At 38.9% G+C, this 27,887-nt stretch overlaps 3 protein-coding genes and 1 pseudogene across 5 annotated transcripts; all 4 read left to right on the top strand.

Annotated features, from left to right (window-relative positions):
- Nucleotides 1–1,029: 1,029 nt before the first annotated feature.
- LOC133728990 (probable LRR receptor-like serine/threonine-protein kinase At1g56130) lies at nt 1,030–8,745 on the top strand. Of its 3 annotated transcripts, none has more exons than XM_062156461.1 (21): nt 1,030–1,226; nt 1,863–1,932; nt 2,335–2,418; nt 2,528–2,711; nt 2,803–2,874; nt 3,345–3,416; nt 3,669–3,740; nt 4,288–4,359; nt 4,507–4,578; nt 4,677–4,748; nt 4,855–4,926; nt 5,015–5,086; nt 5,213–5,284; nt 5,370–5,441; nt 5,748–5,813; nt 6,214–6,276; nt 6,844–6,888; nt 7,082–7,140; nt 7,588–7,973; nt 8,083–8,278; nt 8,402–8,745. In XM_062156461.1, exons 1-21 carry the CDS (start codon nt 1,119–1,121, stop codon nt 8,515–8,517), a joined length of 2,097 nt encoding a protein of 698 aa, XP_062012445.1. In that variant the 5' UTR covers nt 1,030–1,118; the 3' UTR covers nt 8,518–8,745. The 3 variants fall into 3 exon arrangements, with proteins under 3 accessions (XP_062012445.1, XP_062012444.1, XP_062012446.1); XM_062156460.1 differs by having other exon boundaries at nt 5,174–5,284; XM_062156462.1 differs by lacking the exon at nt 1,030–1,226 and adding an exon at nt 1,258–1,329 and having other exon boundaries at nt 5,174–5,284.
- A 5,002-nt stretch (nt 8,746–13,747) lies between these two features.
- LOC133732864 (uncharacterized) lies at nt 13,748–14,337 on the top strand. The gene has a single exon (XM_062160467.1). The coding sequence runs from the start codon at nt 13,909–13,911 to the stop codon at nt 14,128–14,130; it is 222 nt and encodes a 73-aa protein (XP_062016451.1). The 5' UTR covers nt 13,748–13,908; the 3' UTR covers nt 14,131–14,337.
- Nucleotides 14,338–16,549: 2,212 nt separating this feature from the next.
- LOC133728255 (pathogenesis-related protein 1-like) lies at nt 16,550–17,222 on the top strand. Its single transcript, XM_062155657.1, has one exon. It carries the CDS (start codon nt 16,570–16,572, stop codon nt 17,098–17,100), a length of 531 nt encoding a protein of 176 aa, XP_062011641.1. The 5' UTR covers nt 16,550–16,569; the 3' UTR covers nt 17,101–17,222.
- A 1,429-nt stretch (nt 17,223–18,651) lies between these two features.
- Nucleotides 18,652–27,887, top strand: part of LOC133731185 (E3 ubiquitin-protein ligase WAV3-like) — a 10,480-nt pseudogene continuing 1,244 nt past the window's right edge.

The raw sequence follows: 27,887 nt of genomic DNA, 5'->3' as shown, positions 1-27,887 counted from the left end.
CAAGGTTCAGTATTATCTGTCAAATGCTCTGTTTTTCGAGAGATGGACATTGATATTACATGGTTTGCTAAATCCTAAATAAAGGCTAGAAATGTAAAGAAAGTAACAAAATTTGACAGACAACTTAACTGACCACAAACATAGAATGAAATTCAAATCCGGAAGGATTGAGAATCTCTCTCTCTCTCTCTCTCTCGGTTTCCCTCTCGAAACCCTGATAGCGCCATCTTCCTTTGGAGCCGTCAAGCATGGAGGCAACGGACTAGTGGATGGCCTCGTGGCTACTCAGCATAGGGAAGTCTTATAAGCTTAATAAAAATTGTCTAACAAATGATCCAACCATTACTCGAACCCATGACCTCTTGGACACAAGTCACCCAACAAACCTCAACATAGGGAAGTCTTAGAAGCTTTATATATGAATAAATTGAGATCTGAACTTGGCCTGGTTTGATTCACTTCGTAGTGTCAAAGTTACTTGGTTCACATCGATGTCTAAGGCGTCCTTACTTAGAGCAACTCCAACAGATTCCCTATAACTATCCCTATTTTAGAGAAAGTGAGGAAAGAGAAAACCAAATTCCCTATATTTACAGCAAACTCTAAAGTTTTAAGGAAGAATATGGAGATTTTAGAGATTGTTGTAAAATAGAGAATCTGTTGAAGTTGGAGAAGAAAAAGAGACTAAAGCTTTGATTTTTGCTTCCCTATATAGGGAAGCTGTTGGAGTTGCTCTTGTTAGAGTTCTAGACTTTCTACATCTTTAGGCAGTAGCTTGATTTAAGGAAGTCTTATAAGCTTTATATATGAATAAATTGGGATTTGAACTTGGCCTGGTCTGATACTATCAGGAAGTGAGTCAAAGTTACTTGGTTTACATTGATGTCTAAGGCGTCCTTACTTAGGGTTCTAGACTTTCTACATCTTTTAAGCAGTAGCTTAATTTTGACGGACGTAATATGAGTGAGTTTGTATACCTCTCTCTCTCTTATTTGTTGTAATGGATAGACACCCTTTTGATAAAAAAAGAAAAAGAAAGAAGGAAAAGAACCACCATCAAACTTTTCTTTCCACTTGCAGGTTCAAACGACTTTTCTTTTCTTTAGTCCATCGCACTCATGCACACTAGATTCTTGCTTAAATGGCTATACGTTTTCCCAGTTGGCTACTACCTTAACAACGACGCCATCTCCTTGTCACTTTTCAGACGAAAGAAACTTGTCCAGGTATTTAATTCTCTCTTGCTCAAATTTCATGCTTCTTCGACTCTTCCTCTTGTCGAGGAGGAAGAAGGAAACGAGTTCTTCTTCAATTGGGTAGAAACAAAAGGTCGAAGGCCTGTTGTTCTTCATCCATTATTGCAGTCTTATTTTATCTTCTGTATCTGGGATTCTGGGTGATGATAATTTTATGTTAAGACTTAATCTTGTTCTTCAGTTCTTTAATTTGTGTTTGGGTAGGACTATAGTCTATAGGAGAGGAAGAACACAAGTCTCTGGTTCTCCTTTATTCTTTTTTAATCTCAAATTGATTGTTTGTGCTACCCCGTGCTACTGAAACTACAAAACAATGAACTAATCAACAATCAACTTGACTACTAGTTCACTATCAATTGAAAATTGTTTTGCTTTGCTTTGCTGACTATCAATTGAAAGTGGGTTTAATATTTATTAGGATAATGGTCTTGTATAGTTGTATCAATTGAAAATTGTTCTACTTTGTTGACTATCGATCATTTTGGGTTTGATATTAGGATATCATTTGTATGGCAGTAAGTTTGAATTGAAAATGGTTTTGTCGGTTTAATACATTGGTAATTGTATTATATGGCAATATGTTTCAATCAAAAATTCTATGTGCAGGTTGTTATCATGGCTCCAATTAGGAAGTATCCTTCTGGGGCATTAGTCCAGCTTCGAGCTGGGTCTCTACGTAAGTACTTTAATGCACATAGTGAACAAGTACATGAGAATGAAACTGAGAATGTCAATGAGAATGAGACTGAGAATGTGAAAAGCTTGACTATTCAAGCTTAATTGAAACTCTTGCGGCCAAGAATGCAAGAAGGGTAATTTTTGAGTAATAAGACTACTGATTATTGTAATTTCAATACTTTTATTTGAACTAATATAGTATTTTTTCAAATGATATTGAGATCGCTATATTGTTATATTACTTTCTAATTTTATGTTGTTTAAAATTACACAATTTTTTTTTATAAATATATTTGAAGGTAGGGACTAGGGAGCCCCAATTTTTTTTTTTTTTTTTCGCCTAGAGCCCCCGAAATCCCAGGGCCGGCTCTGCTACTGACCCATCTGAAGGTAATTTCAGTCTTCTTGTTCGGCCTCTGCTACCTGGGTTACTCTTGGTTTAAAGTTTCCACGGCTAAAAATGCTACTACTGACCCATCTGAAGGTAATCACACATGAATTTCAACTCTTTTAGCCCATAAAGTATTGAGCTTGGGACTCTTGAACTGTCTCTGTATCTGTACATGAATTTGTTCTTGTTATTGTTTTCCAAGTTCGAGCGTTGAACTCAATATTCTCACAATGGGATACTCAAGCGGTGGCGCTGTGGAATATCAGTGGGGAGCCATGCAGTGGATCAGCCATCAATGGAACTGAATTTGAGAGCCCTCCTAATAACCCAGCCATCATTTGCGACTGTACTTATGACAGTGGCACCACCTGCCATATTACCCAACTGTATGTTCTTCACTTGCTGCTAATACTGAATTTATTAACATAACCTTTACTGAAAGCACTCTTAAGTGTTCCCATCTTTTTTGTATTTCAGGAGAGTCTATGCTCTAAACAAACGAGGAGTGTTTGCAAAGGAACTTTTGGCTTTGAGATACCTGACCTTCTTGTATGCTTTTCTATTTTGTTTTTCCTACTCTGCTGTTTCTTTTATCAAGTTTTGATATTGCATATAAAGATGTGAACTTTTTAACTTCAGTTGAAATAATATTACTGCATACTTGGGTTCTGGATAGCCAGTGATTGGGGCCTCTTTATTGGCCTCATTATGGGTTCAGGTTGCTTGAAATTAATATAGACTCTGTCAAGTTTTTCCTCAATCCTATTGACTCTTGTGATCCTCCTTTACAGCCTGGTTTCAGTTTGCAAAGAGTTTTAGAAAAATACCATTTGTCGTGGATGTTGTTTTGGCTACCAATTTCAATTTGCAATTGATTTGTTATGCTTTTCTCTAGCCTCCTAGAGAGTTAGGCTGTTTAATTCCTAAAGCAGAATTTCTATTGAAAATTGTCGCAAGTATTCATGACATACTGAGAGGTTAAGAGTTGATTATTACACTATTTGTTTCAATTTTTTTAGGAAAATCGATCAGAATTATTTCACAGGTCCTCTACCAGCATGGATCGGCAATATGACTGCATTGACATTATTGTAAGTAATGAGACAACATCTGTTAAACTTTAGTATAATGTTTGAAGTGTCTAATACTTCGCTACTTTCCTAGTTTCCTTGGTTCATAGTATTATTCAATTTCTCTGTCAGCTTGTGCTCCTTGCTTTCTTATACTGGTCTCATTCTAATAAGAGAGGCATACTCTTACTTTAGCAATCTGTTGATTCAAGACCATCCCAGCCCGGTATTTTAAAATCAATTATATCTTCAATTGATAATGTTTCCTTTCAGGTCAATTGCTCACAATGCATTCTCTGGGCCCATCCCCAAGGAGCTTGGAAACCTCAAGGACTTAAATATGCTGTAAGACATAAACTATAGTCCAACTACCATAAACTATTTAGTCTATCTTGTTTGAAAGCATCAATATTGATTAATCAAGTTACATATTGTGGGAAAATGAGAAAACTGATAACAATGGATATGCATTAGAATCTATAGAAACTTAGTACAATTGTTTTTGCAGTTGTGAAATAGATATCTACTCATTGCCAAACTGCCCAAGTGGTGACTAATGCATGATCCTAGGAGCTGAAACATGATAAACAACTTTATATCCATTGGAAAATCGTGAAACACAATCAAAACCATTGGTCTACGTTACTGGGTTGTCTTATGAGCCTTCTTGAAACATGTCATTCTTACAAGGTTGTTATAAGATGGATTAGTTAGTTAACTGATTTCTTTTCACATCTACTATTACATTCCCAAATGCACATGGGCTGCAAACCCAAAGTATTCATTTCTCAATTGTGATTTAGTGCCTGTATCTGCACACACATGTACTAATGTTTCACATAATTGCTTTAAAGTTTAAAGTAATTCTATGGCTATTCATCATGGCTTGCAGGTCCTTTGGAATAAATAACTTCTCCGGAACACTCCCTCCTGAACTTGGTAATTTGGTCAAGCTTCAACAACTGTAAGTTCTTTGTTTAGTACATTGAAGCTTAATTCTGCATAAAAGTGTGGTTTTTCTTAAGGATCTTTGTTTCATAATTTATTTTTGATTCTTAAGGAATGTGTTTATAACAAGAAATTGATGATAATCAGTTTTTGATCATCACAGTTACATAAACAGCTGCGGACTCGGTGGTGAAATTCCTTCAACATTTGCTAACCTCCGCAATATGCAAGTCCTGTAAGAAGGCTCGATTGTGTTTTAATTTCTGTTTCCTTCAGTACTTTTAGATTCCTATATTGGGCTGAACTCACAAGGGTCAATGTGTTTAATTTAAGATGGGCATCAGACAGTCCCTTTTCAGGAAGGATACCTGATTTCATTGGGAATTGGACAAAGATAAACTCTCTGTAAGCAAGAAAAGCTCTCTTATTCTTTTTTTCTTCCCTGAAATTTTTGAAGGCAGATCACCTTGGCTGAGATTCTTGCTCACAGTTCTCTTAAATGTTTTTGTAGGCGATTTCAAGGGAACTCTTTTAGAGGTCCAATACCGGCCAGTTTTTCTCAACTAACTGCCTTGAATTCTCTGTGAGTACAAATTCTTAACTCAATGTAGATTCTCTCTCTTATTCTTTCTCAAGACTAGTTTCATTTATGTTTGTACATAATGATGTAGGCGAATCAGTGATATCTACAATGTAAGCTCCTCTCTTGATTTCATAAAGAATTTGAAGAACTTAACTGATTTGTAAGTGAGCATGCTCATCCATTCATATAATTGCTATCAACCTTTTTTTTTCCTTTTCAAATTTCATATCTAACTCATTTACTTCAGCACTTTTTGTTTTGTTTTCTATATCTTGTGGTCTAACAGAGCTCTACGAAATGCATTAATTACTGGTAGCATCCCTTCTGATATTGGAGAATACCAAAGTTTACAGATACTGTATGTGGAAAACATATAAGTTTCAATTCCATGAATATGAATATTCTTTTTCTAACTATTCCACAACTTATTATTCATGTTTCAGGGATTTGAGTTTCAACAATTTAACAGGTCAACTTCCAGGTGGCTTGTTCAACATGAGTTCTCTAACATACTTGTAATAAGCCATTCTTTCATTTCATTTTTTTTTTGTTGATATAATGATTACTGTTCTTATTATTATTTGATGTTAGCATAACTAAATCTATATCAGAGCAAGAAAAAAGTTTAGACTCAAAACTTCCCCAATTCAAACGGAACTTACCACTAGCCCAAGCTGTATGGGTGTATTACCCAGTCTGATTGAATATATGGACTAATGCCATTTATTTCTGGCTCAGGAGATTAGTCATATTCATCTGACCTTTTTCTCTGTCTCTCTCTCTTTTTTTGGGGGGTGCTTTCCACTCAATGAAATGGGAAGATTTCTTGGAAACAATAGCTTGCAGGGAGCTCTTCCTAGCCAAAAGAGTGATATTCTTCACACTATGTAAGTTTTACTTTATAAAGGTTTATTTCATTAAATGCTCTCTCTCTCTCTCTCTCTGTGTCCTTGGGATATGGCAGTGACAGTGTTTCTAAAGATTACTGTGCTATTTAAGGGATGACAGAAACTTGTTCTGAATCCTAATCGAGAAATTTTTCACAGTACACTGCTGGTCCACAACTGCGAATCATGACTATTGTAAACATTCTAGGTCCAATATGAAGCCAATCCGTACTAGTATTTTGATCAGTTAAGCTTAGACATACTAGGTTCAGTCAGGATCTTTTCCATTTCAGATTGATGAAACAAATATGTACCTTTTCCATGTGTATGTGCATCTTCGAGAAGAAATTGTTAAATATTCATGTGCTTTCCCCTCCTCACTCTGGACTTTTATGTGCAGAGATTTGTCTTACAACTATTTATCAGGAAGTCTTCCCCCATGGGTAACCTCAATGTCACAGCTGTATGTGTGGTTTTTTCATCTTTCAGCTTTTTACAATTTAGATCACCTGCATTTGATTTGACAGAGCTTCTTGCATTGTTTATTGTGTATAATTAATAATACATGCATGAATGAACATCAAGGAATAAGTAATAAGAAATCTGTGTTTAACTAGCTAATGAACAATCAGAGTTCCAGAGTTTGAAACCGTGTCTAGAACTTGAACATAGATTTCCCATTTCTTTTCCTGGTGAGGCTATATATCTTGGCCTCAGATGAAAGAAATATAAAATGCACCACACGATGAACACTAAATTTTCGTAAGAATCATTGCTCAAATTCATATCCATGAGGCTAGCACTCATAAATTTCCATTCTGATGGTATATAAATACATGCATGAAAATCTAAGGTGCGTTTCCCTATGCAAAAATTCTGTGATGTAAAACTTCTTTGTGATCAATCTTGTTGATGTCATTATGTCAAGATGCCTAAATGTATTCCCTTTCCAGTCAATTATTCTTGCATCTTTGGTAGATACTAATACTGTCAATGATTTTCATACGTGATCGGTTAATGACTTATGCAGGAACTTAGTGGTAAACAACTTCACATTCGACAGTTCAAACATAAAGTGAGTTTGAGGTTTCTGTTACAACTTTTTCTTACAATTATATTTTCATTGGCAAAAGATGAAAGAAACAATACTATATGTAGTCCTAATATGCATGTGAAACAAAGTGATTCATATTCCACTTCTGTAGTTTGATGGATTCTGTCATTATATGTTTCTGTGGATAAGTAACAATGGTTCATTGTTCTTGCAGTCTTCCTGGATTAAATTGCCTTCAAAGAAATTTTCCATGCAATAGAAATACCCCAAAATGTAATGTGCTTTTGTTTGACTAATAGCTTATTAGTTTAATGCCATCATGCTACAGAAAAGGCATTGCTTCTCTACTTGATAAAATATATACAGAGATACATGCATATGCATCTATGTGTGTGCGTGTTCGATAAGAAACTTAAACTTAAGTAAAAGAAGCAGGGGACACTTTATATAACATTAAGAGTTACAATTATAACAGAACTTAAACAGAAATTATATGTGCTCTGGGGAAGGTCTGAGTGATTTTCATTTCCTTTCATTCTTATTTTAGCTGACTCGGACTCATCCCAATAGTATCCTACCGGCCTAGTAAACTATTTTTGAAATATAATTAGGAAACATTGAGTAAGCAAGGCTTGAAGCAAATACATTAGTTTGAGTCTGTCTTTGGTTTATGTTTTTATAATTGATCATAACTTTGTGTTATTATATCAAATTCCACAGATGCAAAATTCTCAATCAACTGTGGTGGACTAGAACTGAGAGGGAGTGATGACATATTGTATGAGACTGAAGACTCAGCTCTTGGCCCAGCAACGTTTAATGTAAGAGGTTCAGAGAAATGGGCTGTTAGCAATGTGGGTTTGTTTGCTGACAGAAAGAATCCGAGCTTTGTGGTAAATACCCTGGCACAAGTCAATGGGACAGATGTGACCCCAGAGCTTTTCCAGACCTCAAGGTTGTCTCCAGGATCACTGAGATACTATGGCCTGGGTCTTGAGAATGGGCCTTATACTGTAAAATTGCAATTTGCAGAAACAGTTTTCGATGATCGTGCCTTGCAAACTTGGCAAAGTCTAGGACGGCGTATGTTTGATATCTATATTCAGGTAAGAATACTAACAAAGAAAGAACCTCATTAGACAGGTTTTCAACAGCTAGTTTTCAACCAATTTCAGCTGACTACAACCGCTAACTATCTCTTCATTTTGTTCCTAGGGGAACCTTGTATTGAAGGATTTTGACATATCAAAGGAGGCAGGAGGGGTTTTAAGAGCTGTTGTGAAAACCTTCAGTGTTAATGTTTCAGAGAATTATCTTGAAATTCATTTATTCTGGGCTGGTAAGGGGACCTGCTGCACACCTGATCAAGGTCATTACGGCCCACTAATAGCTGCTGTGCATGCTGCTTCAGGTGCGTATTAGTTAACTTATATAGATTTCATATTAATGGTCTTAACGTACTTGCTGCTGCTAATCGGCACTGAACAATTATTCTGGTTTACATTACCCTAACACATTCCGTTTTCTTTCTCAGATTTTACACCAACTGTTTCTGGTTCTCCACCAACTACTCTAGGAATGAAGAGCAGGACAGGGCTGATGGGTATTCTGGTTCCTTTTGGAGTTTTGGTGTTGCTAGTTATAATTTGATGTAGAACATGTGGCTGGATTGTTTATGGTTAATGGAACCGCCAGAATTCGATTCAGAAATGATCCATCATCATTGTATAATGAAGATTCATTATGCATTACTTCATTTTTGATGAAGAAAGTGTATTAATCGTTTAAGATATTGGTTACATTTAGATTAAGGGGATGAACCTAAAGTTTAATTCCTAAAATAAGTCTACGTACTGATCAGTTCTAGTTTTGCCCTGATCCCTCTCTACGTAATTCTCTCTGTCACAGTTTCTCAATGCAGTTTTATATGTGGGGAAAAATTGGGAAAAAGATGACGGAAGGTAAGATGGAATTGGGTCTGTGAGAGTGTGTAGCAGTGTGGGGTGTTACCCAACATGTTACATGTCGCTCCGACTTGTACATGTGGGTATGTGAGTCTGGATCGTTACATTGAAAAATGAAGCCTTTCTTAAGAGTTCATAAGGTCTCAGGCCTCCCAATCTATAACTAATTGGTTTTGAGTCAGATATTCTAATTCCTTCAAGATTTTCTGTAGTACTCTGTCCCAAGATACTTAGGGTAGAACTAAAATGAAATTACTCGTTTGTGTTGCGATATTAGCAAGCATCTATGGACCATGTACTTAGCTCTGCTGAGTTGACAACTGCAACAGGAATCTGTAATGCATCAAATAAAAGCTAGGAGAGGGAGGATTGAAAATTAATACATTAACTGCAGGCATTTCCTGGGAACCTCTTCAGGGAACCAGGTGCCAACATAACATCACATTCAAGCCAAAAACCACAATCAAGGGCCAGGTCCTGGCTGATTTTGTATCAGAGTTCACCACGCCTGAAGAAGGGGTGGAAAAGTCGAACGAAAAGGTGGCATCCCAGGATCCTGAGCAGTGGACCTTGTACGTTGATGGATCTTCAATTCTAAGAAAAATGGCGTTGGAGCAGGACTCGTGCTGATCACCCCAGATGGAACCATAATGGAGCAAGCCTTAGCGAACATTAGGGTTCAAGGCAAGCAACAACGAAGCTGAGTACGAGGCACTAATTGCAAGATTAAGACTTGCAGCAGAATTGAGGGTTCGAAAGCTGAGTTTATACTGTGACTCATTGCTCATCGATCGCCAACCAGTTAGTGGGAGAGTATGCTGCACACCACCCGGTCATGGCAGCATACTTAGTCCAAGCACAATCCATGACCGAGGAATTCTACGAGTTTAGTATATAGCAACTCCCTAGAGCTGAGAATACGCATGATGATGCACTGGCCAACAGAGCATCCTCTATCGACTACCAGTTGACAGCTGGGACCTTCTTGGATGGATGAGATTCTAGCTAACTCCGCCAGATAGAATGGAAGCGAAGAAGCTGATCAACAAGGCGTCGAGGTATACTGTCAAAACTGTGGGGCATTGACTCAGTCTCTGACTATGTCTACATACAGTTGAGAGCTGGCTGGCTAGCTACCTGAGAATCGTCAAGTTTCGAACAAAGTCTCCTCTATGTTTTAAATTTTTCGCTATAATCCCACATCGAAAAAGAATCGTTGAGTTTGTTCTTTTTAAGCACTTACAATATACTTTGTTATTGCTGAGCCTAGTAGCGTGGGCTTATCACTAAGCAGAGCATTAAAGTGATTGGTTAATTGAGTGAAACATAGTCAAGTGAGTTGTGGTGAGTCTTGATTTGTTGACTTCGGTGAAGTCACCTTAAGCACACTCACACTCATGCCCTTCTTCTTCTCCAATAGGATGGGAGGTGGGGTTAATTTAAGTGCAGACCAAGATGTATCACGGCAGCTCAGTGTGCTTCTTGACACATGAAGATCTCATAACACAATCACTTTTTGTATTATCTATCCAGCCTAGCCGGATCCAATGGAGGAGGATCCTCTCGGGGTCCAGATCAACATCAAAGACAGAATCCTCATTATGCACTTCACCGTCTTTCCGGTCCCCATTGCCATGCTTTCTGTGTGTGAATGATTGCTTGTACAACACCGTTTTTTGGTCAGCAACTGACCAGGTGAACACCACTGTGAAGGCAAAACCATATCGTTTCACAGAACCCAATGCTCCTTTCTAGCAAGAGTTCATCATTCCCATAAGTGATTTGCTGTTTTGAGACAAGTTGTGAAGATTTTCAAGTGTAAAGCTTTAGACCTACTTTCATCCTCCATATTGTTCAATTACAAATAAATAACCACTTCTTTATTGCAGCATTCAAGTAAATACATATCGAAATCATAGAAACATGAGCTTGTGATATAGCTACACCTACCCAGCTCCAGACCTTGATTTCAGACTAGTATACATGAAGCTCATATTCCTTCTGCTTCTATTGAAATTCCATTAAACACAATAATTTATTTATGGTGTTCTTTTGCAATGACGGCTGAGTTTTCAAGAGATTTTGGCTGTAGAAAACTTCTTGCACTATTTTCGAATGATTGGAAATTCATATTTTGTGATTATAAATGAAGCACCCAGCTGCTTCTTGGCCTCACAAGATTCTTGTCAGAGAACTCGGAACAATTGTAGATCTCGCTCTTTCCTAACTCAAGGTCGTGATTGTGATTCAACCTTGTCTCATATGTTGAGAAACAAAGATGAATGAAGTTCTCCATAATTCTAATTCAATCCACTCTAAACAACTCTTTGATTCCATCTTGAGCCTTCGCACATGATAATTACAAATTGATATGACCTCCTGGAAATAAACAACTCTTTAAAATTTTATTCTTGACCTCAAATTTTCTTAAGAAAATTCAAGCCCAATTAATTATGCCGAACAATAAAAATAATTTTTGGATCATTGCTTTGGAACAAGAATGAGGAAAGGCAGCTTATCTTTGACGAAGCTGGGATGAGGATTAAGAAACTGAGAGATATATACTTCCTGATCAGGGTGAGGTCGTGCAGAGATGGAGAAAATTGATAAGAAAAAAAAAGATCTCTGAAGGGCAAACAAGTCATTTCAGGATAAAAGGCAGTTGAAATGTTTGATATACCCTTAAAGTTAACAGAGATGTGACGGAATACGAATAGATATACCTATTTGATTGCTTTTATAATTTGGATACCATTTTGTACGGTTGAAAAAGGTTCAGGATCCATGATAAAAACTCTAAAATATATATGCACTCTACTATTGCTAGGCCTTCATTGGTGTTTAACATTTGTCTGGGTTTATAAATCTGGAGGAAATGAAGTAGCCACTCGTGCACTCTTTGCTAATTGGTGCTTGTTAGAATACATAGATTTTGTGGAGACTCCTGGTATTATTTCGGGATGTTCTCTCTATGCTTATTGTAATAAGGAGTTTAGACTCTACGTCCCTCCCCCCCTGTATTCTGCAGTTTCATTAATCAAAGATTGAGGGCAGCCGCACCAGCCCCTTTTCAAAAAAAAAAAAAAAATTTGGAGGAAAGATTAATACGTCATTAATCAATATAATTATACATATACGAGAAAAATTATAGCATTTAGAAATGAATCATATGCATATCGGATTAACCTAAATTCAGCCGGTTTGGTACGTAAAAGAATATAATTGGATATGCTGATAATACATAGAGAAAATTATACAAACAGTACCCGAACTAATGCCCACTCTTAAGTACTTCAGTTTATGTCTATACAAAACTATCACTTTAGTACCCTAAGTTTGAAGGCCGACCCAACAATCGTACACGCCGTTATTAACGGTGTTAAGTCTTGTGCCACCTAGCACGTACATTTTGAGGGATATTTTGGTCACTCCATGTCTTGATCCAGATTTTTTTTATATTTTTAATTCACTGCAACTTGGTTTCTCTCTCCATGATTTCTCCCCATTTCAGAAACACTGAGAACCTGGAATATGGAAAAACCGACGCTCCCTTAAAACCACTGTGGTTCCACCCCGATTCTGACGACCCCTTCGGCGATCCCTGCTTGGCCCTCCAAATCTCGACACAGAGGTCGCCGTTTTGGGCTCGCAGGAACACAATCGAGTCGCCAGCAACGAGCTTCTTCTGGTTCACAAACATGCTCCACCCGGTCATCAGCAAATGCCGACAAGGGGTGCCTCAGTAAATGTGCCAAAACTTCCACACCTCGCCGTAGACGTCTTTGGCAACCACTGTCTGCATCGCCGGGTCGGCGGAGTAGTCGAGCCTCTGAAAAATGGTCTCAGCGCAGTACCTCGAGACGGAGAAGCCGCCGCCATTGTTGGCGTCGGACTGGGTCAGAGTTTTAGCGAAAGAAGAAGGCTTTTTTAGATTGTCAGACCCATCAGAGTCCACATAGCCTTGGTCCTCAGCAAAAATCTCACTGCTTTCGGAAGGGACTAGCCGGATTCTGGGCGAAGACCTCATCTGTTTCTGGGTCAGCCATGTATTCCCTCACTATTCACCTCTCTCTCTCTCTCTCTCTCTCTCTCTCTCTCTATGCAGCAGGGTTTACGAATTTCAGAGAGAAATTGCTAAAGTTTGTGAAGGATTTGGTTGTGTATTGTGTTTGTGAACTGCGATTCCATGGATTGTTGGGATTTCTTAGCTGTAGTTTGGGTTAGTGGTGGTGAAGGAAGTGGGGGAGTTGGTATGTGATTTGGGTGGAGTTGTTGAATTTGGGTTTGATTGAGAGAGAGTATAAATTTGGGTTGAAATGACTCAACCTTCAGGTTTTGCCACGTGGCTGGGCTCTCAACACCATTATGGACAGCGTGTACGATTGTTGGGTCGAGCTTCAAACTTAGGGTACCAAAGTGATAGTTTTGCATAGCTGAGTACTGAAGTTAAGAGCGAGCCTTAATTCGGGTACTATTTGTATAATTTTCTCTAATACATATTAGGGTTAAATACTGCTTACTCCCTATACTTATAGGGTTTTATCGTTTCAGTCTCTGACCTTTGAATTTCACCTAAAAAGTCCCTGAACTCCCAATTTCCTCCCAATTGGTCTCTGCCGTCAAGCATTCGTCAAAAACTCCGTTATATTTCCCTAAAAAGTCTATTATACCCTCATTTACTTAAAAAGATATAGCGTTGGTCAAAGGACCCCACAATTAAAGCTCGTGAGTTAGAAGCTTAAATGTGTGACCGAGTATTTACATGTTTTATTTGGAAGCATATTCGTAAGTGGACCCATCCAGACCACTACGCTTCCTTTCTATTGGCCCAGAAAAAGTGACCGTTTGAAATTTGAACGTTAAGGCTCTTCCTTTTCCCTTCCCTGCATATTAAATCATTGTACTGGCTTTGCTATTCTGGAGAGAATCAGAAACCTCCAGATCATATCCCTCTTTTGTGCTCATATATAATCTCCCCCAGTCTCATCACTTGGTGTACATCTCTCTATCTCTTCCTCTCTTGAGTCTTCTTCTGAAATTAGCTAGCTACCTGATCAAAAAGAAGAGAAAAGAAAAGATGGGTATGGTGGTGGTGATCTCTCTGCCTTTTATTCTGTTCACCATACTGCTTGGTTTCGGGTGTTACTTCTTCGGAAGAGCGAGAGGCCGAAAGGAGGCGATGACAAGTCCTCAAGTTTATGGGGTGCCAACTCCACCACCAGGAGCTAATAGCACTTCACACCCTTCATCTCCTCAGCCACATCCTTATTTCAAACCAGACAACTCTGCCAATGTTTAAACCTTCCTCTGTTCTTCATCAAGCTATATATTATATCTTGTGCTGTCCTTAGAAAATGTGTGGTTTCTGTTGCTAATTTATTTTGTGTGAATTTTTTAGCTATGATACTAGAAAGGGGGTGAATCCCCCAATTGAGCATGTGGATAAGTGGATTGTTGTATATCTATTTGTTGTGACTTGAATCAATAAGTGATGGAAAATTCATTCTTTCTGGTGTTATCTTGGGTTTGTTTTTACTTGGTATGAATCTTTCATAGTCTAGTAGCTTTGCGGCCATGAATAAAACTTATTGAAGCCTAACTTGTACATGCATGTGCTTAAGCATGTTGATCTGTATATGAAAGAGATATATATATATTGTTTCATATGTACCAAGGATCATAAGGTTGACTCGGTTTTAACATAGTTCAGTGATTGACTAGCTATCCCACACTTGGTCATGATCGAAGGCATATAAGAAAAAAAATTAGAAGCTGATGCAATCAATGATTAATTTACTAACAGTCTGGTGGTTCGCTCTCTGCCTCACATGGTCTCATGTGTTAGAACTTGAAACTAGCTGCTTAATTAACAGATTGATATGTCATTGTCCCCAAAAAAAAAAAAAAAACTGCCAAAACACTGCAGAGGGCGGATTGAAGGGCTAAGCAACTGCATGTGCATTTTGGGTATGTTAAAATGTCTAAGAACAGTTTAGGCAAGGGAAATATTTGGTGAGAAAGCGAGAGGCATTGAAGAGATTAAGATAAGATGTTAAATTGCCTTACAAGAGACTAAAGCAAGGGCAATTGGAAAAGCAAAGCATACCGGTGTTTGGATCCTTAAACCTTAGGTTAAGATAGTACTTGAAATGGATTGAATATGTCTGGATAGCCAAAAGAGCACCAACTGATCTGACCAAGATGCTCTCTATATCTAAATTGCTAATCAAAGACAACAAGTCAACAACAAAATGGTTGGATAATTATGATTGGAAGCCTCTTCCAAAGTTTGTTTATTAATTTTATGATCAATCCTTTACAGTTTTACACCTCATACCTGAACATGTGCAATGATTCCTCTCAACATCATATGCAAATGAACAAATTAAGAGGAAGAAAACACCAGGATCATGTGCAATGATTCTACCTAAACGTCATACCCCATGTATAAGAAATGCAGACAACAAAGAGAGATATGAACATTGATCGACAACAACAATGTATATATCAAACTAACATAATGAGATCACTTAGAAGAAAGAAAAAAGAAGAATAAGAATAAGGGTTTCAAACAATGTTAGACAACTAGTAAATTCCAAACGTTTACTGTTACAGAATAAGGTAACAATGTGAAAATACTAGATGGAACAGGTATTGATAAAATGTTTTTATCTCAATGAAATTAGCCAAAGAAAGTACGATAAGCGACACGAAGATTTGCTAACGCAGTGTAAACCTCTCCACTGAGGAAACTTGACTGCGTGGCTTTTAACGTAGCCAACACGAAAAAACAATCCAATATTAAACACAAGAGTTTACAGAACACAAGTAGTGTTGTTCATAACAAACACTTTCTCTTAGCAACAAATGCTAACTTGATTTACAACCGTTCTAACTCTTAATTCAACATTCTAAGCAATCAATCTTCAACCTTCCTTTCTCTCAAATGAATCACTGATCTTGAGAGTGAGTATGAATGATTATGCAATATCACACATGAAACAAGTAAAGAGGGTTTTTAGAAAACGATTTGAACAAAAAAAGTAGTTCAATAGAAAACAATTTATGCCGTCAAAAACCCCAACGCAAACTTTAGTTTTGAAACCTTTTTATAAGGGAGAAAAACTCCCCCTCAATCAAATCTTTTCTTAATAATTAATTAAGATAAACATGGAAAGGTTTAAAACAGTTTTTGAATATGCAATCGACATTTTCCTAAACAAGATCTCAAATTGATATGCATGTTAAAAACCACTTTAATGCAAAGAGATTATTGACTCAATATAACCGATATGCATATCAATTTATACCAACTAATATGGAATGAATACACATTAAACTCAAGATCAGTGACTCGATTTGGCTTGATCTTTTCTTCAAGATCCGATCTTGTAATCTTTCTTGAAGCTCCGGTTTCCTTGTCGTAATGGGAAATCATTTGTTGAATGGCAATGGGCCAATATACTTACACAATGTCTATCGAGCTAATCAACTCCACGTTTAGTCGTCAGTTACATGATGATGAATACATACCAGCTGTTTGAATCTCCTCAAGTTTCGATGATCATTTAGTTCTTTTGTGAGTAGTTTTTTATATCTATCTTGCATGTGGAGAATTCGTGCCCCACAATTATTGTTTAAAGTACAACAATAAACAAATCCTCTAAATATACCACGAGATTGTATGTTAATCTTCACAAACACCCATAACACATTGATCGATCTCTGTTTTTCTCCTATGGAAAACAAATCATTTTCAGTTGGGTTACTAAGAACCTTCCTCCTCCTTTCCACACTGTTTTGGCCATCTTTCTCACGCAGCTCACCCCATAAAACCTCCCCTACTCCCTCTTCTAACACCATTCAGCAGTACTTGATCCCTCACAACACTGAAAGATCAAAGCTCGGCCTCCCTCCTCTCAAATGGAGCAAGAAACTAGAGAGCTACGCTTCCTGGTGGGCCCGCCAAAGGCGAGAAGACTGCTCGTTGATTCATTCGAACAGCGAATTCGGGGAGAACCTCTTCTGGGGGAGTGGACATGACTGGAAGCCGAGTGATGCAGTTAAAGCATGGGCAACAGAGAGTTGCTACTACAACCACAAGACTAACTCTTGTGATCAGAAAAAGGATTGCTTGCATTATACTCAAATGGTTTGGAAGCAGAGCTCGAAGATTGGTTGTGCTAAAGTTATATGTAAGGGTGGGGATACTATTTTTGCTTGTGTTTATGATCCTCCAGGTAATGTTATAGGCCAAAAGCCATTTTGAACAATGTTCATGTTTTAGAACAAATGTTCTTTCAAATGTACATGTTTATAATAATCGCTAGTTGTGTATGTTCCAATTTGTAATACCTAATATATAGATTTATGGTCATTCTATAAAGTCATGTGATTCAAATTCCATTATGGCACTTTAGGTGTATGATTGAAGCCAATCATTATTAACAACTAACAGTATAAGTACCATACAAATTTTCTTTCAACCGAACTTGACCCGTCTCGTGTCAAAATGTCTTACTACTCATATCTTTTTCATAAAAATCACATTTATATTTATATTTACATAAGGAAACAAATCCAGAACGAAACATAATGGTGTTATGAAAGAAAAATTCTAAAGAGTTATATGCCCTTACAGTATAGAAATTTTTTTTTTTTTACTTTTCTTTGGTTTCTGTAAAATAAATAACCCGATTTGGTTACTACATGTCTCCTCCTCAGCCCAACCCAGAACAAAAATAAAAATCCAGTTTCTGAATTTTTCTTGGGCCTTGGATAGACTCTCAAGTCTCATTCAAATGTTCAATGATCAATTCCGTTAAAGAAGCGGGAGTTCAAAGTGGCGCTCCGATTCTTCATCTTTCGAAACCTCCGGACTAGTCCTCGCCGACGTTCTCTCTCCTCTTCCACCTCCAACGTCAGCTTAATCCCTAGTCCCTCTATTCGTTTTGTTCTGTGCAATGTCGTTTTGTTCTGTGCAATGTCGTTTTGTGGTAGCTGGGGCTGTCACTTTTCCATGACTAAGATACCCCTCCCGTCCTTTCTTATTTACATCTCTTATACTCTGGTCTGGTCTCTGGATTTCCGGCTCGTTAGTGGTAGATTGGGAAAATCACAGTTCCGCATTAATCCGCGTTAAACCCACGCTTTTTTGTTTTTGGCAAATGCGTTAAACCCACGCTTTTTCCCAATCTCCCAAGGAAACCCAAAGGCTCTTAAGGGCCCGTATTTCCAATACTAAACGACATTGTTGCTGCTGGGATAAACCTTTCTTCTCTGAACTAGATTTTGGTGCTTAAGGACTTGTTTGACCAATCCAAACATGAGTACGACATAGGCGTAGATGGTAAACATATTGCCTAATTAGGACCAGTTTTGTGCTTGTGCTTGTGCTTGTGCTTGGCTAGATGGTTGTTGTGGACATGAAATGACACCACCCCAGAAGAAAAAACAAAACAAAAAACACACAAGCACAATATAACGTGAGACGACTGAAAAAGTGTCGTATTTAAATCTAACTTGTAACCCTTTTATTTATCTAATATAATTTCTTCTACAAAAAGAAAACAAATAATAATAAGCAGACCCGTTTAAGACACAATATGAATGCAGAAGAGTTTTATTACGCAAGTTTATCCATGCTATTATTTTCGCTCAATATGGTGATACAAGTACCATAACATACATGAATGAGCCTTACTTAAAATGAGATGGTTCCACACCTCGATGAAGAAACTGACAAAAGTGAGTTGAAAGCCTCATTGTGTGACATAAACTCAGACTACGGTTGAATTTTGTGTGTGGAGATAATCTGATTTCTCCATTAGCATTTAGTTGGTAGAGGCTCCAAGCGTCGGAAATTGAAAAGAAAAACTAAAAGAATCTATATCTATATAATAATCGATTTCATTTTCAGACGTGCTTCCTTAGCTTAGCTCAATCAAAGTCTACTCAGTATTGCTATTTCGTTTGACCGACTCTTCATTTCACTCTACAAAGCGCACAGACCTCTTCTCCATCTTCACCGAGCTTGACTCTCATGTCTTGGACCCTCTTTCTCTATAAAACTCTCTCTGTGTTTTGTTGAATCATTATTAGTTTCTGTTGCCAGTGCGTTGAGGAAGCTGAAGCATCAACCTTGCCACTGCGATCCTTCTCCTTCTCTGTTCTAGTCTTTGGTGCGTAAAGACTTGTTTGACCACTCCGAACACCATGTCTTCTCGGACTGCATCAGAACAAGTAAGTAACTCTGTGATTTTTTGTCAGAATCTTGGCATGCATTGATCAATAATTGCGAGAAATGATCAAGATTCAAGAATCGGAAGATTCTGAAATCTGTAGACTAAGGGTTTATGAGGATTTTTAGATTAACAATTTAATTTTGTGAAGGGTTTTAAATCTTTCTTATGAGAAATATATTAAGAATCTTATAGGAATATTTGTGTGTGTGTGTGTCTCGGTTGATCCTGTTTCCATCTGAGAAAGTTACCCTTTTTCACATATTTGGTGGTTTGAAAATTTAACCGTCTCACCTTTGTGCATGTTTATATACTTAAGAGTACTTTGACCATCGTGGTGTATGCATAATGTGACTGCTCCTTTTATCATGATAAAATGTTGCAGAAGATACTCCGTGTCATATTCATTATGACTTATGAGTTTTGATTGAAATAAGTTGTTTCTTGTTGTACTGATGCACAGAAGTTCATCTATGCTGTAGAATCCCTTTTCTCTGTTTAAATGCAGCGAAGTTCCTTTCTTGATAATGCCTTACCATGTTGCACAAGATATGTTTCTATCATGTTTATTAGGAAATTGTTGACTCAAGTGATTGTGTCTTGTTGTACTTGTGCACAGAACCTTATCCATCCCTTTTTCTTTTTTTTCTGTTTGAATGTAGCAAAGTTCTTTTGTTGATAAAGCATTTTCCTTTTGTGTGATTCAGGAGAGAAAACTGTGCACATATGTGTGAACAGCATTTGCATTTGTCTTTGATTTAACATTACCTATACGTATTGGTGCAGAACAATTGTGGCATTTGTCTGAGTAGCATGGCAACCCCGAAAGGCCAAGCCATCTTCACTGCCCAATGCTCACACTCCTTCCACTACCCTTGCATTGTCCAGAATGTTCAGCATGGGAATCTTAGTTGCCCCATTTGCCGAGCAATATGGGATAAGCATAATGTTCCTTTCCAACCAAACAACTGGACTACTTCCCCCTCTCAACAAAACAACTCAGGTGATCCCCCTCACCCATGGGGTTCTTTTCCCTCAGCAAAACAACTTGGGTGGGAACTCTCCCAACATCTCATTCTCATTCCAGCCGCAACAGCCACCCCATCAAACTTATCATCAGTACTCGTATCAGCAACCAAGTTGGAATTATTCTTCCTTCCCATTCGTGCAGAAACCCCAGGCCCCTCCCCAGCCACCTAGCTTCTCTGATGACGAACCTCTTTTGTCCACCTCACCCATGCAATCCAATGACCCCCAGGGTATAACAATTAAGACTCAGACCGAGTCCTTGGCTATCTCTGCTGCAGAATCTCATCCACGATATCTGTTCTTGTCAGCATTTGCGCACCATCTCTTCAAGATACCGATGGCCATGGGAGTACCCCGGTCGACCTTGTGACAGTTCTGGATGTAAGTGGCAGCATGTGTGGCCTAAAGCTTGACCTTGTGAAGTGCGCTGTCAAATTTATCATACAAAACTTGGGGCCTTCAGACCGCCTTTCAATAGTTACATTCTCAACAACTGCTAGAAGAGTCTTTCCTCTCAGAAGAATGTCTGTTGAAGGCCGTGAAAGTGCTGTGCGAGCTGTCAATTCTCTTAGACCAGATAACATGACCAACATTGTGGCAGGACTCGAGATAGGAATTCGGGTCCTTGAAGAACGAAGGGAAAGGAACCCAGTTGCTAGCATCATGCTTTTATCCGATGGTGTGGATTCTTACTGTCATAGTCCAAGCCAACTGTTGGGCCAATTGCCTGCTTCGATTCGCCAACTGCAGGTGCCAATCCATTTGCGAGTCCAGCATCATTGCCGCTAGGTGGTGCTTATGAAACATCTTCTATGGTTAGAATGGTACAAAAATCAAAGGATCTTGGCACTAGTTATACAAAATGAAGCATGACATTGCGTTACGTGAAGTGAATGTTTAGAAAAATATATGTTTCCTTTTTCTATTCTGTAATAATAATATACTGATCTCATCTCTCTGTATTCAATTCTGCATATCATCTCTTGTATTCAGAATAACACTTTTTATGTAGTTCATGGTTTGCCGATGCAGCTTCTATTTGCTTCTCTTGTATTCATAAACCTGATGTCTCTCTGCCATTGCTTGTCCCACCAGTGCTTCATATGATGAAGGGGACTTTGAGGGTTTCTCTGCAGATGCCACCTTAGTGGAGGGTCCAGTAGTGTTTGCCTGGCCGCAGTGTCATGTCTCCACAGGTGCTATGCAATTGTCTGCCCCGGTTGGTGCTTACAAAACATCTTCTATGGTTAGAATGGTACAGAAATCAAAGCTCTTGGCACCAGTTATATATACTAAATGAAGCTTGATTGCGTAGTGTGTAAGTAGTGTGAATACGAATAAAACATCATTTATAAAAAGATATGTTGCCTTTTTCTGTTCTATAATACACTGATCTTATCTTTGTATTCGATTCTGTGTATCATTTCTTGTATTCATGATAAAGCATTTTGTGTAATTCACAGTTTGCGGGTGCAGCTTCTGTTTTCTTGTCTCCATATAATGCAGTATATAGTCCAATTTGCCAACCTTTTTCTTCTCTCTTTGTACGTTGATGCCTTTGTGTTCAATCCAATTCCTATATGGACCAATTAAATCCCAAGTGTGGAAAATATTAACGGCATACAGCCTAATTGGAGAGGGTTTTAGATGGTGAAGTATTGAAATTATATGCAGTGAGGACTGAGGACTGACTATAAAATAGCAGATCAGAAAACAAAGTAAGTTGAAAAGTTACAACAAAATTGGAAAATTGACTGTAACTAATATAATGCAACTAATATCTTAATCAAGATTACATTTTATCCTTGCAACTTATAAGTTTTTTTTTTTTTTTTCCTTTTCTTGAGACGAATACAACTTTATTGGATAAAGAATTACAACAGTGTTGATGGAGAATTGTAATTGTGTATATTATTGATAATAGGAGCCCTTTATATAGGGAGTTACAAGGTACACAATAGGTAATAGAATCCGAATACAATTGAATATCTAGCACACTTTCCTATTACAACTCTAAACCCTAGTTTGTAGAGGCACACATTATGTCGACATCCTTCAACACTCCCCCTTGTGCCGCTCAAACTTGACGATGACGCTTTGATTGTTGCCTCGTTAAAAACCTTGTCAGGTAACAAAAACCCTGTGGGACAAAAATAACCTTGGTTGAAGGACAAAAAGAGCACAACACGTCCTTCACTCTTCGAGATCTAACATGTAGACATCATACCTCCCCCTGATGTCCATATCTCCCCCTGATTGCTACAATCATGGGAGTTCGGATAACTTCCTTAATCCGATGCTCTTCACATGTTTCTCGAAGGTGGATTTTGGTAACGACTTAGTAAATAAGTCCGGTACATTATCCTCAGATCGGATTTGGTTCACTTCAATATTTAGAAGTGCCTGTTGTTGCTGATTGTAAAAGAACTTAGGCGATATATGCTTGGTGTTATCGCCCTTGATGAAACCTAATTTCATTTGTTCAATACAAGCTGCATTATCCTCATAAATGCATGTAGGTTCATCTGTGGTAGACTTCAAACCACAAGTTCCTCGAATATGTCTAACTATAGACCTTAGCCATATGCATTATCGCACAGCTTCATGTAGAGCAATAATCTCTGCATGATTTGAGGAAGTAGCAACAAGGGTCTGTTTTGTAGACCTCCAAGATATCGCAGTGCTTCCCATGGTAAAGACATAACCCGTTTGGGAGCGACCTTTGTGAGGGTCAAAGAGATACCCTGCATCAGCAAAACCCATCAAGACATCGTTGTCATTTTAATGGAGGAGAGGAGGAGCACGGAAGGTGGCGTTTTGCCTTGTGGAGTCCGATCCCACACTTCCGTTATTTCTTTTCTCTCTGTAGGGATAAAACAAGCCCATATCAATCGTACCTCTCAAGTATCGTAGAATTGTCTTTACACCAATCCAATGGCGGCGTGTTGGCGCAGAACTGTGTCGAGCTAACAAGTTCACTGCAAATGAGATATCTGTTCTTGTGCATTGAGCTAAGTACAATAATGCGCCTATTGCACTTAGATAGGGCACTTCAGCCTCTAATAAGTCTTCGTCCTCATCCCTTGGACGAAATTGATCTTTTCCGGGCTCAAGACTACGGCCGATCATGGGAGTACTCACAGGTTTTGCTTTATCTTCGTCAAAGCGCCTTAGTAATTTTTGAGTATATGCTGACTGATGGATCATAATCCCATCACTACGGTGCTTGAGCTCTAGTCCGAGACAAAACCGTGTTTTCCCAAGATCTTTCATCTCAAATTCGGATTTCAAGTATTTAGCAGTTTCCTTTAACTCATCTAGAGTTCCAATTAGGTTCATGTCGTCGACATAAACTGCTACAATTGCAAATCCGGAACTTGTCCTTTTTATAAACACGTATGGGCATATTTTATTGTTGACATATCCCTTCCCAATCAAGTAGTCACTTAGACGGTTATACCACATCCGTCCGGATTGTTTCAATCCATATAGTGAGCGTCTCAATCTTATTGAAAACGCGCTCCGTGGTTTAGAGCCACTTGATTTGGGTAATTGAAGTCCATCTGGAACCTTCATATATATCTGTGAATCTAGATCCCCATAGAGATATGCAGTAACCACATCCATAAGCTGCATGTCAAGTTTTTCGGAAACTACCAAACTGACAAGGTAGCGGAACGTTATAACGTCCATTACGGGAGAATATGTCTCCTCGTAGTCGATTCCAGGGCGTTGTGAGAAACTTTGCGCCACAAGGCGGGCTTTGTATCTAACAACCTCATTTTTCTCATTACGCTTTCTAACAAAGATCCATTTATGGCCAACAGGCTTTATATTTGGGGGTGTCAGCGTTATAGGCCCAAATACCTGTCTCTTTGTTAGTGAATCCAATTCAACCTGGATCGCATCTTTCCATTTAGGCCAATCTGCTCTTCGTTGACATTCTTCAACGGGTTTGATATCATCGTGTTCTATAATTCCTTGAGCAATAGAATATGCAAACACATCATCAAGGATAGTAGAATCTCGATTCAACGTCTCATGTACACTAGTGTAATTTATAGAGATCTCCCTATTCCCTGGAATTGGTTCTACCATTGGAGCGTCCCCCAATGATGTCTTTTGGACATAACCATAATCCGGAATATCTTCATGAGACGGGTTATTTGTGTCGATGATTAATGGATCTCTTTGTGCCAAACTCGCTTTCTTTCTTGGGCGAGAATCCATCGAACCTTTGGGCCTCCCACGTTTCCTTGCTGGGAGCCCGGCCTGAGCCACATTACCATCACTATTAGTGGTGGTGGCACCATGCCCAATACCCCTAGGGGTGGCACCATGTCCATGATTTTTAGGGACATCAATCCTTGCAGGCACGTTTGCAGCAGGTATATGTGATCTTGTCACTTTAGCGATATCAGAAAACGCGTCAGGCATAGAGTCTGCTACGTTCTGAAGATCGAGAATTCTCCGCACTTCAATTTCGGACTGTGCGGTTCGGGGATCAAGATGAGACAAAGTGGGGACAGACCACGACAATTCCTGTCGTTCCTATTGAACATTATTGTTCTTATCTCCCCCTAACGACGGGAAGACTGTCTCATCAAAGTGACAATCCGCAAATCTAGCGGTAAATAGATCGCCTGTCAAGGGTTCTAAGTAGCGGATAATAGTTGGAGAGTCATATCCAACATAAATGCCTAATCGTCTTTGAGGACCCATTTTGGTGCGCTGTGGCGGCGCAATTGGCACATAAACTGCACACCCAAATATGCGTAAGTGTGAGACGTCAGACTCATATCCAGTAACCAATTGGGACGCAGAAAAGGGTTGAGTGGCAGTAGGTCTCAGACGAATAAGCACAGCTGCATGCAATATTGCATATCCCCAAGCAGAAACAGGGAGATTGGTGCGCATAACCAATGCTCTAGCAACCATTTGAAGTCTTTTAATGGTAGCTTCTGCCAGACCATTTTGGGTGTGAACGTGAGGAACAGGGTGTTCAACCTCAATCCCAATGGACATGCAATAGTCATCAAAAGTTTTTGATGTAAACTCTCCAGCATTGTCAAGACGAATTGACTTAATGAGATCAGGGTGGTGAGCCCGTAACTTAATGATTTGTGCTAGGAGTTTAGCAAATGCAGAATTTCGTGTGGACAAAAGCATGACATGTGACCAGCGTGTCGATGCATCAACCAACACCATAAAATATCTAAATGGTCCGCAAGTTGGTTGGATAGGTCCACAAATATCACCTTGGATTCTTTATAAGAATGATATATTTTCTTTGGTGTCCTTTGCATAGGATGGTTTAGATACTAACTTTGCTAATGAGCAGGCTTTGTAAAACGAATGATGGGCTTTAGAAGCAACCAAAGAAGAATTTGGTTGGACCACAAAGTCACAATTGACTTTAGAAGTCAAAAAAGGAACCGAGGCATTAGTGGTGTCAATGCCACTGTTGGGCCGCAGGGGGTAGGCGGCTTTGGCTCTACCTTGGACCAAATTTTGGTTTTGACTTCTTTTCGTTTTAAAAAATGGATGTCTGTGTGAAGTCTTTAGTATACGGATCATCATATCACGACCTGGGTGTCCCAGATGATCGTGCCCAAGCCTATATGTGTCAGAATCCCATAAGTCATCTCTCATGACATGGTTAGATTCAACGACTCGAATAGTGGTTGCATACAACCCACTAGAGCGACACATAAGTTTCTCTAATACTCGTTTATGTCCGTAGTCATTAGAGGTGATGCAAAGGAACTCTTGTCCATTCTCACAATGTGTTTCCACATGAAAACCATTGGCTCTTATATCTTTAAAACTCAATAGGGTTCTTCCAGCCCTAGGAGCATATAGAGCTTCGGTGACATTAATACTTGTGCCATTTGGCAACATAAATTGAGCTGGTCCTCGACCATGAATCAATTGTGATGGTCCAGCCATCGTAGTCACAGAAGATCGACTAGGCGTCATCCATAGAAATAGTTGCCTATGTCGCAATATAGTATGTGTGGTGCCACTATCAACAAGGCATTCCAACTCTCCAGGAAACATACTGAAAAATAATAAAGTTCGAAATTAAGAACATGTCCATGACATTGAATAATACGATACTTTATTAATAAAAATAGCCAATGATTACATCAAAGGTTCCAATAAGTCTAATCCAAAAATAAAGAAAATCAAACTGAGACACATTGTAGTCACTCTATCCATTTGGTAACTCCAATCAAATATGACCAGGAAAGTAGAGAGAGATGTTGGTGGAGCGAGGCTCGCTTAAGTACCAATTATCTCAATGACTTTCCTAGACATCATATTTTATTGGGTGCGCCACATAAGAAAGAGTTGATACAATTGTCATTTATTGACTAAGGCTTATTTGCCATTACAAAAATTCTTGGAAAATAAAAAGGACTATTCTAATCAAAGTCTGCAGCATCCTTGTGCACTTCATCTTCAGCTTTGAAGTCCTCTATGGTGAGGTTGACATCTCCACCATCTTCTTCTCCTTCTTCTGCAAGGTACACTTCTTGCTCTCTCAGGTCCCTGTATGCCCTGTATCTTGCAGCTAGTTGCTCGCTTGCCTTGCATTGCTTGAACCAAAGCAATGCTCACTTGACCCACATCGATGACACTTGTCATTGTGGTTACCTCCCCTTAATTGAGGTGCACGTTGTGCACGTCGTGGTCGTTCCCTAGGAGGGTTGGCGCCACCACCACGACCCATGGCGCCACCACCACGAGCTATGGCTCCACCACCACGGCTAGGGTTGCCACGACCCCCTCTCCCACGTGTTTCATTGCCACCACGTGTATCCACTCCAAAATTGCGGTTTCCTTCCTGATTAGGGCGGTTATATGGACCCATACGTCCCTCATATCCCTTATTCCTAGGGTTCCGCTCTTTGCGCCCTCCTTTGGGTGCATTATAATTCGCCTCATGAACGCTCTTAGTTCCAATGGGCCTTGAATTATAATTTCTCACGAGTATGTTATCATGTTTCTCAGCTACAGATATGATATTGATAAGCTGATGAAACCTCGTGATCCGTCCAGCATTGACTTCAGTACGGTATTGCTTTGATATCACAATGGCTGAAACGGGGAAAGTGGAGAGAGTCTTCTCAATTAGCTCTTGCTCTGTGATAGGTTTTCCACAAAACCTCAACATGGATTGTATGCGAAGAGCTTCTGAATTATATTCAGCAACATACTTGAAGTTAGCAAAGCGCAGATTGTTCCATTGAACCTTCAAGTCAGGGAGGAGGGAATCTTGGACATTGCCAAAGCGCTCTTCTAGCGCTACCCATAGCTCTCTTGCATCCTTGATCGACATATACTCCAATCTGAGTGCTTTGTCCATATGACGTCGCATCAAGATGACTGCTTGAGCATGTTTTGCAAGTAATCGAACGAACACAAGATCCGGGTTAGGTGCCTGGATTATGGGCAATATTCCCTTTGAAGTGAGATGGTTCTCAACATCGGTTACCCAGCTATGGTACTCCGAGCCTGTTGAGTCAAGCATGGGAAAGTCGAGTCTAGGTTCATTCGACATCCTGAAAATAAGAAGAGAAGATATATTAGTTTCGGAGCTAAACTTCCACGAAAACTAAAAAAATAAGATTTCCGAGCTATGCTACCAAGAAATCAATTTCCAAGAATCTCTTTTGGATTAGACTAAACAATGATGTTTTTAATATGGTCACAATTTGATGCTTACGGACGCTCTTAGTCCAAGCATTATGAACACTCTTAGTTCATACGAACGCTCTTA

Source organism: Rosa rugosa, chromosome 2 (genome assembly GCF_958449725.1).
Source record: "Rosa rugosa chromosome 2, drRosRugo1.1, whole genome shotgun sequence".
Lineage (NCBI taxonomy): Eukaryota > Viridiplantae > Streptophyta > Magnoliopsida > Rosales > Rosaceae > Rosa > Rosa rugosa.
This window is presented reverse-complemented; position numbering and strand designations above follow the sequence as displayed.